This window comes from Micropterus dolomieu, unplaced genomic scaffold (assembly GCF_021292245.1).
Source record: "Micropterus dolomieu isolate WLL.071019.BEF.003 ecotype Adirondacks unplaced genomic scaffold, ASM2129224v1 scaffold_189, whole genome shotgun sequence".
Lineage (NCBI taxonomy): Eukaryota > Metazoa > Chordata > Actinopteri > Centrarchiformes > Centrarchidae > Micropterus > Micropterus dolomieu.
This window is the reverse complement of record NW_025744181.1, coordinates 1-13,963: the sequence shown is the minus strand read 5'-3', so window position 1 is coordinate 13,963 and position 13,963 is coordinate 1. Positions and strand designations below refer to the sequence as shown.

Sequence of the window (13,963 nt, the reverse complement as noted above, 5' to 3'; positions counted from 1 at the left end):
AATTTTGGTATGACAAAAACATTATTTTTGTAACAGACCTGAGGGATGACGGTGGTAAGATGCTTCAGTTTAATACATTTAAAGTCAAAATCCAGTGCTCATACAAGAAATATAGCAAAATATGTAAAGTAATACCACTTCCTCTTGTGAACTTAATCCAAAACACACTCTTACTATCAAACGTACAAGTAGTCTTGCCAGAATTAAAGATCGGACAAATGCAAATCAGCAATAGGAAGTGCAACAATAGAGCTATTCGCAAAGCCTTCACCCATAAAACTTTTTATGATTATGCAAAAAAAGCAAATATTAAAACAATAGATAATAAACTAATAATCATAGATAAATATTTAAAATTCCTGAAATGGCCGATTTCTCCAAAAAACATTGCGAAAAAGATTCAGATTTGAGGTTGACCTCTGTTGTTTCTGTCTGGTGGAGCCAGAAACTACTGAACATCTTTTCTTTTCATGTAAAATTGCATCACAGTTCTGGCAAAACGTGAAAGACTGGCTTAATGTCAAGCAAAAACCTATGTTGAATTGTTTCAGGAATGAATATAAGAAATATTTATCTTCCCTACAAGTACTGTCGGATAAACACCAGCCAGTGCAAAAATTGTGTCACACTATGCTGCAATATTTAGTGTTTAATCAGATACATATCACCTGGATTACCTCTGTTATAGGTCTGGAGTGATAACTGGTGTTCTCAGAACTCAATGTAACTTATCTGTAGTTATATACAAGCACCAATATGTCTACTCACAGCTAAAACTTGAGATAGTTTTTGTTTTCGTTTTCTCTGGTTGTTTATTGGAAAAGGGAAAAATCTACTACCTTTCGTAGGTGTAACAAGACTCTCAAAACTACAATGTATGACGTAGTAAAGTTACGGTGACATGGAAGGAAGAGCTGAACAATAACTGTTGAATGAATGGAAATAATGTGCCTTAATGATAATTTCATAATTATCTATTTTTGTTTAAATTTTGTATTTTTTTGTGTCCTAAGTTGACCTAACATGTAAATTTACTATCACTAGTATTGTTGTTATTATTTTTAGTGGAGCCTTGCTGTTCTCTTATGTTTGTATGGTTTTGAAGAATGCAAATAACTTCCTGACGAGATTTTGTACAATTGTGAATCGTAAATAAAAAAATAAAATAAAAAAAACTGTCTATGGTACTATCTCTGATTTGGATCACACTATCTTGTTTCTTACGATCCGCCCTTTTCTGCTTCTGATTGGCTAGTAGTCCTTACCTGGGAACTGCTCATGTGCAACTCCCAACAAAGATTTTGTACAAGTAAGATGCATCACTCTGTAGCTCAAGAGCATAGCGTTCAACACACAGGGTGAAAAGAGGAGCTGCAGCAATGTAAATGCTCCGTACTTGTATAGCACCTTTCTACTCTTTTCGACCACTCAAAGCGCTTTTACACTACATCTGCATTCACACACTGAGCCTAAGTGCTCAAACAGAAACTAACATTCACTCACATTCATACACTGGCGGAACAGCCACCAGTGAATGAATGAACCGCCGACCTTCCGATTAACGGCCAACCCGCTCTACCTCCTGAGCCACAGCGGCCCCAAAGTGCAGTATGAGAAAAATATGGTGTTTTTTGAAAATTAAACCATGTAAACCTGTTCTGGTACAACCCCTAATTAAGATTTTGAACTTGAAAGTCAGCACACCTCTTTAATATTGCTTAAAAAAATCACCCTTCCAGTCGAAACCCATGTCTGTACTTTAATATTTGTGGGGATCCTATGGCAATAATTAATTAGCTGTTTGGGGATTTGAACCCCTCACCTCTTGCCTCAGTTACACCAGTAACATTTTTTAAGGAATGGTCAAAATTGCATCAAAATAATTCCTACTAGAAAATTGGAGAGAACAGTCTTAATTTAGCAAACATTTGGGATGTAGGCCAACCCTTAATCTCTTCCACAGCGGTGCCAGCAGTGACTTTCCTTCTGCTTTCAGCCATAAGAAGAACTACATAATGTTTCCCAAAAGGGATTCCTAAAGTAATTATCTGTGTTGCTGTTGTAAGTAATCACAATGTAAATAGTGTTATGACCCTGGGGTCATATTTTGTTGTCTGTTTTATCTCCCCCCTGCAATGTCAGCTGTTCTCCTCCCTTAGAGTGTGTGTATGCAGGTAATGGAGAACAGGTGGGCACACTGGATTGGTCCTGCAGAGCTGATTGGAGTCTCCTGATTGGTCACCTGGATGACAGCAGCTAAGCCCCACTGACAGGAACTCCTCTCTCTCTCTCTCTCTGCCATTCCCAACCTGAGCCTGTGTACTGAGTGTTATGTCTGTTAGTCATGAGTAGAGCACTGTTGTGATTAGATGAGACTTTGTAAGTGAATCTGTGTAGCTTAGCTCTGTAATTCTGATTGTCGTTGACAACCTTGTTTTGTTGGCTATAGCCATTTTTGTTGTTATACAGATATTTCTTTGTTGTGTAGGAGTAAGAAGCCCTTTTTGTTTGCACCCTTTTTCTCCTGTTTTTGAGATTAGAAGCCTAGTTTTGAGCTTTTCTTTACTTTCTGTTTTTGGTTTAGGAAAGTTTTAGTTTTCTTAGATTGTTTTGGTTGTTGTTGTTGTTGTTGTTTTGGGCACTGGTCATCTCTGAAGCTAATAAAACTGCTAAATTGTATTTCCTGTGTTCTGGCCCTGTTTGGGAACGGGAGGAGTGGGAAGCCACATCTTTATGTTACATCCAAGACAACCCTAGACCTTAGGACGTAACAATAGGTCAACACGTTGATCATGAAATTGGCCTATGTAACTTTTGTATCACCTACAGATAATATGTTGATATTAGAATTAAATTCGACCAGGAACACCCCTATGTGCTGTAGTTGCAGTGTACTTAAACAGTTACCACCCTTGTTATTGTTTCAGTATCATGTGCTTAAGCTGCTTTAGAAAATAACCACAATGTTTTTTTTAACATTGTTTAACGAACTGTTTAACATTTATTCAAGGCTGTGGCAATAGCTAAAACAATTCACAACATAAATTAGACCGTGTCCTGTGATCAGTGCATGACATGCAAGCTAAGGAACCAAAGCACCCAGAAAAGATATATAAGGACTGAGTTCCCTTTTCCTAGACATCCTGCTACCTGCTACTGCAACTTCATCTGATCATCACAACAAGGTAACGTTTTAATTCTTGCCTTTCACCACAGCACCAGCTTCAACCAGATTCGTTTGACAATGATAAATGTAGAAATAAGTAATAATACTTAGCCCTGACTTAGTAATAGTTCTTACAGTGCTACATTTCTATGAAACTTGTCCCACATATTTGTATATCTCAAAAGTGTTACTTTTCATTTCCCAACTCTTGGCACAGAGAACAGGTAAATTCTTAAGCAATAGCTCACGACAGGCCGTGGTATACGCTTATTATATCACAGTTAAGGGGTGTTTTTCAGCCTGACGTGAAGCTCACAGCCTGTCGTGAGCTCTTGCTTCAGTGTTTTTGTCCGTTTTCATCTCTTTTGAGTAATCTAACGTTACTTTCTAAAATTACTTTGTGCTGAGTGACAAACTTACACCACTACTATGAACCAATCAGATCGCTTGACTGAGCTACCCGTTTTATAACTGTGAATTAACTTCTCTAATGTCTTTACACAGATGGCCTCAGGTCTTCATTTCATTGGGCTCCTCTGTTTGACCAGTGGGCTGTGGATTGGAGCAAATGTAAGTAGAGTTTTTAATACATTTGTTTTAATTATAGCCGCTATATTAAACCCTTGTGTTTTTTTAACATTATTAATATATCAGCAGCAGCAGTGTGACTTTCTCACTTTCTGTCCCTATTTTCTTCACATTAATTACCAGTGCAACAAGAGTTAGTGACCCATACAGATTCGGGGGGGCTTGTTTTATTGAAAACACGGCAAAATCCTAATTTAGTCTATTAAATGAAGTGATCTGAGCGGTAGTAAAGCATAAAGATGGTACTCCACCCTGCTTCACGTTATGTGATCAAATGGCAATGTTCCAGCAAGCAGGTTCAGTAATAATATTTACCCTCTTACATTTGTAATCAAGGACTTGAATGAGGGTTTTATGCTGATATGGTTTCAGATTTGATGGGAGAAGGATACTGTACTAAAAGAAGCTGTCAATTCAGCTTTGTTTATAGTGTGCCAATTCATAACAAAAGTTCTCACATTTCCTATAGAGCAGGTCTGGACCTTACTCTTTGTAATATTATTTGCACAGACGAAACAATTCCCAACATGAGCAAGCAGGTGATGGAGGCAAGGAAACACTCTGTTTAAGGAGGCAGAGAAACCTTGAACCGAACCATGACTCAGGGTGAGCGGCCCCCGGTTGGTGGCGAGAGAGCGAGTGAGGGCGGGGAGGAGCCAATGCAATATCCACACAGAAATGCAAACAACAAAATTAACTATCGTAGCAGGAACATGGAGGCAGCAGGTGACTCGCAGCCACAGATCCAGACTCCACAGCTCCAGAGCCAGAAACAACTACTAAAAGCGACAGGAGGAGAGAGGAGCGGTATGAGAAAGCACAAGACTATATAGGAAAGGATGAAGTTGAGTTAGTAACATGCATTAATGGGATGAGGTTGCATACAGAGGAAGAGAAAGAGGTGGAGAGAAGAGCTCAGTGCATCATGAGTCCAAGTGCAAGTCCCCCTGCAGTCTAGGCCAATAGCAGCATAACTAAGGGATGGTTCAGGACTCACTTGAGCCAGCCCTAACTTCAAGCTTTGTCAAATGATGAATGTGGTAAAAAGCAGACTGTCAAATGAGACTGTATGGTTGATGTTGCTCCACTCGTTTCTGCTGCCTCACGTAGGTTGTAGCGAGAAGGCAATTCCTCAGATTTGTGGTGCTTGTAGAGTAAAGCAGCTGCTTTTCACAGTCGGCAAACAGCCTTTTTTTTGTTGGTAATATTGTAGTAGAACCCAAAGCACTTCTCAGAGGCTTCAGTGTCCTGATTATCAGCACGACTTTGCTGGTTAGTGTCATTGCAAACTACCTCAAACAGTCTGTTTTTTATAGCTCAAATATTTTATGTTTTTTGCGACATTTGAATGAATTTCTATAAAGTGACAGCACCAATAGGCATGCAGTATCATACCAGTCGCTACACACATCTAAAGCTACAAAAAAGGAAAACTCTCAGTTGTACAGTATTCATTTCTAATCAGTGGCGTAAGTACTTTGGTGCAACTGGGGCAATGCACCGGGGCCCAGATAATTACAAGGGCCTGTGAGGGAAAGCTACAATTGCCACGTGGCTTGTGATCAGATGCCATCATCCATTCTTTCATACTGTGTTTGCATAATGAGCAGCTTCTCCGGATCGCTATTTGTTCGTATTGACACACTGTGTCAGCTACTTTGAGTTGATTTGTTACTTGCTAAAGCTGTATGATTTGCCTTTGGCCCTTCGGCTGCTGTCTGTGTTGCTGATCAGAGGCTGCAGGTTTACATTTGGGTGGATTAGTTGTGTGTCTACACGCCTGTCTATACACAAACATTCTTTTTGGAGAGGGGGGTACAGGAGAAAAAATTGCACTGGGGCCAATCACAATTATGCTACACTGCTGTTTCTAATGTTGTGTTTTACATCCACAGGCGCAATGTGGAAAGAAATCAGGTTGGTGCTTATATATTATGGAAGTGATTGCTCGAAATAGATAGCTTGCACTGTGTGACCACAATCAATGTAACTGCTGAGTTTTATTTGTTTTTTAACTAGCCTAACAACTCAAGTAGAAACAGTTACCGCTCTATTTGAGTTCTTGTTCCTGCTTTACTAAATGGAGGAAAGGGCCTAAGCTCATTTCCTTTGTTGTTTCTCAGTTTTGTATGATTTTGTAAAAACCAGTTCCCAGATGCTGAGGTTTCTTGTAGACTTTAACTACAAACAAATTGGGGAAGATAGATTCAGGGTTCTTGTTTGTTCAACTCCTCAGTAAAATCAATAGGAGCTTTAAACCAACATTATCTAGTTTCACTTCTCTGTAATGTTTGCCATGCCAGTCAGATTAACTGATGATGGCATTATTGAGCAGCAACGATTAATCAATTGAAAGAATATGAACTGCCAACTTTTTTGAAAAGGGAGTAATTGTGGAAGTAGTTTGTCAAGCAAAATGCCAAACACTCGCTATTTTAAGGGTTTTAAATAAGGGGATAAGTTGACAATTCTTTTACAGGTAATTGCCCTGCGACCTGCCCAACTGGTTGGATTCCTTTTGGCCAAAACTGCTTCCTGTTCCAGTTGGGTGAAATGGACTGGGCTACTGCAGAGGTACTTTATGAACAGTTCAAATCCCAGCCTGTCTTTGTTGGCATATCCTCTAAAACCAGCTTGCTGTTATAAGGCAGTCGAAGAAACCCTCATTTGTTAATATTTATTTATAAGGCAATTTTTTTACAACTGTCTGTGCCTCAAACTCATTGATTTTTAAAAGTAACGTTGTGTCCATGTGGTAGTGATGTGGGTTCAAACTCCTTGTCTTCCTCATCAGCGTTTCTGCACTTCTCTTGGTGGGAATCTGGCCTCCATTCAAACCCCAGAGGTGTACGCCTTCATCAGAGATCTGATTTTCAGATCGACTAACTCACAAAAAGCAACTTGGGTCGGAGGCTACGATGCAGCGAAGGTAAGTGTTTTATCAATAAACTTGATCTGTTTGGTAGTTTTAAAAAAGGCTGGCAGGTGTGATGTGGTTTACTAACACCTTTTTCATGAGCTTAATAATAATCAGGTAATCTCACTGAGATGTCTTTTGCAAGAGAGACCTAATAAAGGAATAAAGAAATAACTACAAAGAAAAGAAACAAAAGTAAAACATACAAGTGTGTATGTCTGAATACATACATACATAGTGTATAATCAAGTTTTATATTGGTTCTGTGTTTTCTGTTTTATTTTGTCAGTGTGTTTTGTATGCTTTACTTCCTGTTTTATTTTGTAGTGTTTGCCTCTTGTGATGTCTTGCTTTGCTTTCTTGTCATTTGCATGCTCCTTTACTCTGTCGGTTTGTTAGTTTATGTCGTTGAGTATCTTTCCTTCGTTATGGATTTATTCTGTTATGTGTGGATTTATTCTTGAACTTTGAACCAGTTACATTTATGTTTGTACCTGTCTTGGTTTATTTCCTGGACTGCCTGCATCTTCTTTCATTTGTAAGTTACCACCTGGAGTTAATAAACACCACTAACTGCATCTGCTCTTCTTAAGTGTCTGCATTTGGGTGTCTGAATTTGACAACCGTTAACAATTGCTTTGGAATGGTGACAGATATTTCTGCAGTGGGGATGTCCACACTTTCTGCAGATAGAAAAAGTAAATTGACCCTTTATTTATTTTTTTCAGGAGGGTGTGTGGCTGTGGAGTGATGGTTCCAAGTGGGACTTCAAAGGCTGGGCAGCCGGGGAACCCAACAACGTTGGCAGAAATGAGAACTGCATGCACATTAACTTTGCAGGTACAAACTGATCTGCTGTTCTAATGACTGGAAGCATGTGTGACGAGGTGGAGCTGTGCTGGGTGTGCATGACTGTGTTAGAGACTCCTTCTGGCTCTGGTTGGATGTTTTGTTCAGGGGACGGTGGATTCTTGCAATTGACATTATGAGCAGTCGAATGAGACAGAAAAACCTGAATTTTTGTTTTCACAGATTATCTGTCTCATGTACCACTGTCATGATGTAGTGACAGTTTTACCAAATATGATAAAAGAATTCCCAACTGCAGCTTTAACTAGTAAAAGGCAAACAATGTTATTGTAAACTTCGTATCAGAGGCCTCTAATGTGCTGTTATTGTTATATACCTATATATTTCTACAGGAAGAGATTATGTCAACGATTCCGACTGTGCTAGTAAGAATTCTGTTATTTGTGCCAAACGCCTGTGAAGATCTTCATCATGTGCTGACACATCTGCCCTGAGGATCTCAAGCCTTGATGACAGTGCTGGAAGACCAATTGACAGTTCTGATTTTATTTCAGTTGAATCAATCAATAAATGTATCCTGTGCAGCAACCTGTCTCACCTCTTTGTAACTCCGTCTCATGCACCAAAGCTCAATATTTCTATAAAACAGTTTTTGAACATTAACTATCAATAGATTTTACTTCAGATTGTGATTTCATATCAGAAAAAAAAAAAATATATATATATATATCCTGTACATGTACACAAACAAACAATCACAGATCACATCTCTGACAAAAATAAGTTGTCAGTCTTCCAGTGAATTTTTCTACACCAATTTGTGGTGTAAATATTTTTATTTATGTGAATGGAAATACTCAATTTAGGTGGCAGGTAATAATTCAAAAGCTAATCTACTGCTTTCAGGTATGTTTCTTCTGTAGATCAACTTTTCTCAGGCAATTTTATCCCTGCTGAGTCAGCACACATGCAGCACACATACTTGATTTAGCCTTCCCTCTTCTTTTTGGCTCCTGGACTTTCATAGCTCCTGTGTTTCAGCATTTTTCTGCTCATGATTGAAACATTCTGCACATTCAGAATCTCTCCCACATATCTGTGTTCTCTGACAATTCCAGAAAAAAGTGATAATATTACAAGACTATTAATATTATCATTTAAAGGGAATTCAAAATATTTTAAAATATTTTACCTGCCGTATACTCTCTGTAATGCTGTGCATTACGTTATTGCGCCGCTGGTAGTTTCCCTGTCAGACAGTTTGACCGACAGAGTTTGGGACTGCATGTTACATGTGAAACTGAAAGTAAATGAAAACACTTCTGATCAGGCAGAAATCTCACCACAAATCCACAAACATTTAAACTTCAGCAGCTCCGATAAAGTGCAGCTCACTGTCCCAAACAGAGCAAGGTTGTGCCCCATATTTTAGGAGGTGTAGGGATTCAATGCGAGAGAGTGGCCAGCTGCGGAGCGGTGAGAAATCGCTCTGAGTCTATATTTTGGTTATCCACTTGATGTTCACTGTGTGAGTAAATTTATGTGTGGCATGACAACGTTTGAAAAATGTCAATTGCTCTTGGCCTCTTGGCATGAGATCTCGTCACACCCCTAGTTCAAACACTCAAAGCCCCCCCCCCCCCCAAACCCTGAGCCCTCACAGACTTATTTGACGTCAGCTGAGTGCTTAAATTTATACGTCTTGCAGGCTCGTGCCCTACAGAGTGGACTACAGGAAATTGTCAACAGCTATCTATTGGCTGTTTGTTAATAATCCATGCAGCTTACTATTGTTGGTCAAAACAGTACCATTAAGTAAAAAAATAAAATAAACAGATGAATAAACTAGGAATGTAATAACGTGATTACATTCCTCTGATTTCATGTGATCTACTGTATGTACCATCTAATCTATGTCAAATCCATGTGAACCTGTTTTTTGCTTGTTTGTTTACCATTCTTCTTTCTTCTCCTGTAAGGCAGGGGTAGCCAGGCAGGGACAGAACTAATTAATTAAATGGCATATTAAAAACTTTTTGACTTAGAAAATTTCAGTTTGAAGTCGTATGTACCCTCATCACCATGATAAAGGCCCTGCGATAACACACGGTGTGACTGTAACAAGGTAGGCTAAAAAAAAAATGGATGGATGTTAACATTTTGCTGCTAAATGCTGCTAAAAGAGAGCTTGTTGTTGTTTGGACAAGCAAAACATGAGCATCTGTACAAGAATTTTAAAAGAACTGTAAAAGACTTTTTCTCTTTCCTTTATTGTGTTATATATATATTTAGTGCATGTTAGAGGTTTGCAAAGTGAAAAATCATAATGTCTTCCCCAAAGGGAGCTACCATCTCCCACAGAAACACTGTTCCTGAACTGTCCAGGCTTTACTTCTGTAAATAGGTTGCGTTATATTGCACGCCAAGTGAAAAGTGTGGCACGCCCCCCTAAAAACACTGGTGGAAAAACACACAAGCTGCAGTAAACCTGTTCTGGTACAATCCCTATTTTTGATTCACGGCTATTATTAAGGCAGCATTTTTTCACCTAAGTAAAATAGCCAAAATCTGACCTCTCTGAAGTCATAATCCATACACATGTATCTTCCAGACTGGATTATTGTAATGTCCTTTTCTTTGTTATGCCCGCTGTGCTGCTAGAAGTCTTCCGCTTGCAGAACACAGCAGCTAGAATCCTGACAAAATCTAGAAAATTTGACCAACTAACACCCATTCTGGCCTCTTTCCACTGGAGAAAAAGGTCAGAATGGGTGTTTGTAGATTCTTCTTTTAGCTTATAAAGACCTGCATGGACTTGCTCCATCTTACCTATCTTAACTAATTTCACCATATACACCGGCACGCCCTCTGCCGGCTTTTGAGGATATGCCGACCTTGCACCTTATCTCTGGAATGGCCTTCCATTGTCAACAAAACACGTTCAGTTGATATCTTTAAATAAGGATTGAAAACTTCAGCCTCACTACAGCCTCCTCAAGAACTCTGTTGGGTCCAGATACTTATAAAGTTTCTAAATGTGGTTGTTTCATCTTAATTTTTATCATTTCATTTTCTTGTTGTATGTATGTTTTGTCCTATAAACATTAGCCTAGAGTGTACTCAGGTGAAATTGTGTTAATTTATTTGCTTGCTGTTTCTTTGTCCTAGGTATTCATTTTGATCGTAAAGTGTATTGAGACCATGCTGCATTATGATTATGCACTTAACATACAATTAATTGATTGATGATTGATGTTGTAAAACACCCGCGAACAGCAGTGCTTTAAGTTCTTGCTTGCACGTTTTCATTCCTTACAACAGTGTGCTTCATACTAGTGTTGTGGTCAAGACCGCCCAAACGGAGACCGAGAAAAGACCAAGACTTTTAGGGGCTGAGACCAAATCGAGACCAAGGCCGAGGGAGGGCGAGACCGAGTCAAGACCACAGGGTTGTGACGATGTCATCAGCTCCTCCTAAAGTCTTCATTTAAGTTGATTGTGTTATCAGAGTTTTTTTTTATTTATTTATTGATAGGCTACATACATGGAATAACAGAGGTCCAGACCTCATTGATTGCATTTATTTTAGCTAGGTTTAAGATACTTAAACACATATTTTATATTTCTAACAACTTTCAAACATGTAGTCATTTTTAGCCAGGAGCAATGCTAGCACAGCTGTGCAAAAATGTAAATTTTATCAAATCCAAATCTAGTATCATCTCTGCTCATCATATGCGATCCTTTGGAATCTCTTATCAATCCTGAAACATTAAGCTTAATCTTTCAACAATAAAGTTCTAGATAACGACATTAAACCTTGCACCATAATATATTAAATGATGATTAAATATGTATCTGACACCTAGAAACAACAGGTTATACTTTTTGCAACTTATTATGGAGAAGCCGCAGTATATGCTCAAAATGCAAAATTTTAAAGTTGTTCAAACACAAGAAGCTGATCAAGAAGAATTAAACACAGGCTAAAAATGTGAAATATGTTTTTAAATAAAAAACTGTGATTAAAAAGTAACTAAAGAATATGAATTGAGCACAAACATTTCCAGCTTTTACCTGACCATTTCCAATACTCTGATATGTGATATGGAAAAAAAGAATTGAAACTCCAGGAGTTTGGGGAAAAGGGCAGGAAAAATCAAAAGGGTTGCCGAGCATGTGGTGCACATTTCAACGCCTAACTGGTTAACATGGGTGGTGAAAGGAGCAAAAGGGTGTAAGACCGCAAGAATAATTTTGTTTACTGTGTGTCTGAGTGAAAGCTGAACATGTTTGGTTTGAACTTGTCAGTCAGTGTATGATAATACTGCCTGTTGTAATATCCACACTTGTGGTCTTGAGGTTAGGTTGAAGTTCACACTTCAGCAGGCAGCAGGTCATTTTAGATTGCCCTGTGTTTGTTTTATATATCACATCTACATCTAATTTACATCAAATCATTTCATTACATCTGTTGCCTGTCTGTCTAAACACACCTTTCCTGGGAAGACATAACTGACTTTAATACAACATAAATATTATTACAATATATTTGCACATGTCTGTCTGATACATGGTGGATTCAACATGAGCCTGTTTTACAGGAGCAACAGGCAGAGTGCAGCTGATCAGTTATAAACTTTAAACCAACTTCAACTCAGTGCAGACTTTTGCTGAACAGTTTATCGAAATATTATCGAAATCACAATGAGGCCAGATGCAATATTCAAATCGCTGGAGCTGCACTTTTGATAAAAACATGATAATAACATGTGTCACAACACACCATTAAAATGAAGCATCACGGTGCAACAGAGACACCCGGGCCTGCAAATATTCTCCAGATGTAAGGGAACGTGCTCGTTTGGTTTAGACCCTTTGATGGCAAATCTTATTTTCAAATAAACACCTGAGGCAAGCATTTGTCTTTCTGTGGGTTTTATTCAATCATCTGCAGATGGACTCTCAGCACCACACATATGCTCTAATGAGTGAGGAGAGCTAAGTGAGCCTGTTATTTATCCAGCTTCAGGGCCATGCGTATCATCTCACATGTTGTCCTTGAAGTTTGGATAGCACAGAGAACACAGATGCTTTGACTGTTACGTTACACAGACTCTCAATCTTCTGTTAGACGATGTCACAGCTGCCCATGAAGCGCTCTGCCCTGGGCTAATCTCTGAGAAGACAAGTCGTGGCGAGAGAGGCCGAGGCCCCGGCGGGGACAGCGAGCCCTAGGCTCGTGCTTGTGGGTGTGGTGCTTATGGTGCTTTCAGACCAAAAGCGAAGTGAATGTTCAGGGCGGTGAGTTTACATACAAAGTCAATACAAAGACGCTTAGAGCCGCGATTTCCTATTGGGCGGCGCGAAGCGTTGGGACACGACGCGAAGGAGGCGGTGCCAGCGATGTGAAGCTTAAGCAACGCAAAGATTTTTGCGAGAAACTCGTGTGACGCTGAGTTGTGATAGCCTGTCAGCGTTGAGATTGTCCATACGTCACCGTCGGTTTCAGAGCGTTGTGTGAAGAGGGCCAGGCAGAGCAGGGGATTGAAAATCTGCTGGCCGGCGGAGAGCTGCTAAACGTGGGGGAGAGGAGTCGGGAGCAGCGCTCCAGCTTTTGGACAAATAAACACCCGTGGTCGGACTGGATTCTTCTCTGACAAGTGCGCCGTTTGTTCGCGGGACATTGCTGGGAGAAAAGAAAGTGAGGAGGTGGAGGTTGAACTACCTGGTCAGTTCAGAAAACGTGTATGTAACTATTCCACACGCAAGGTTTTGCATTAAATATTCAACTACTTACTAACTACTGCTTTAAGAAAGTAAAACTTCATATAGCACAAAACACGGGTAATGATTCAGAAGTTCAAATTAAAGAAACAAAGAAAGGAAACAACCCAAAAAGAAAATATAATACAATAATGTAAATTACACAAAATACAGTTTACAATGTAATGTAGGTTACACCACATCAGTTATAAACAATAATTTTCCATCTTGAATTTAAAAAAAAATCCCAAACAAGTGGACAACAGATCCATTTGTACCTGCAAAGTTAATGTGCTTACAGTTTTCATTTCTGCCCCAGTTGTTGGGTTCCCCTGCAGTCCAGGCTTTGAAGTCCCACTTGGAACCATCACTCCACAGCCACACACCCTCCTGAAAGAAAAGGTTGTAAGGGTCAATTTACAATTTTCTAGCTATGCAGACAGTGCAGACATCCCCACTGCAGAGAAATCTGTCACCATTCCAAAACAACTGTAAACAGTTGTCAAACTCAGAGACAGGAAAAAGTGATTTAGGCCCAAATGAGACACCTAAGCAGAGTAGATGCAGTTAGTGGTGTTTATCAAATCCAGGTGATGGCAGCTTAAGGGCGGCTGTGGCTCTACATTTCTGTTTTTTTCTGTCAAGATGGGGTGCTGAGTGTACATTACTGAGAAATAAAATGAACTTTTTTTATTTTTGGAAAATGGCTGCAATGA

General features: G+C 39.3%; 1 protein-coding gene across 3 annotated transcripts; it reads left to right on the top strand.

Annotated features, from left to right (window-relative positions):
- Positions 1-2,303: 2,303 nt before the first annotated feature.
- Positions 2,304-8,069, top strand: LOC123967257 (galactose-specific lectin nattectin-like). 3 transcript variants are annotated; one of them, XM_046043314.1, is made up of 8 exons: positions 2,304-2,379; positions 3,139-3,185; positions 3,671-3,736; positions 5,650-5,671; positions 6,234-6,328; positions 6,549-6,683; positions 7,400-7,511; positions 7,874-8,069. In XM_046043314.1, the coding sequence occupies exons 1-8, from the start codon at positions 2,370-2,372 to the stop codon at positions 7,939-7,941; spliced, it is 555 nt and encodes a 184-aa protein (XP_045899270.1). In that variant the 5' UTR covers positions 2,304-2,369; the 3' UTR covers positions 7,942-8,069. The 3 variants fall into 3 exon arrangements, with proteins under 3 accessions (XP_045899270.1, XP_045899271.1, XP_045899272.1); XM_046043315.1 differs by having other exon boundaries at positions 2,317-2,379; positions 3,011-3,185; XM_046043316.1 differs by having other exon boundaries at positions 2,319-2,379; positions 3,068-3,185.
- The last annotated feature ends 5,894 nt before the right edge of the window (positions 8,070-13,963 follow it).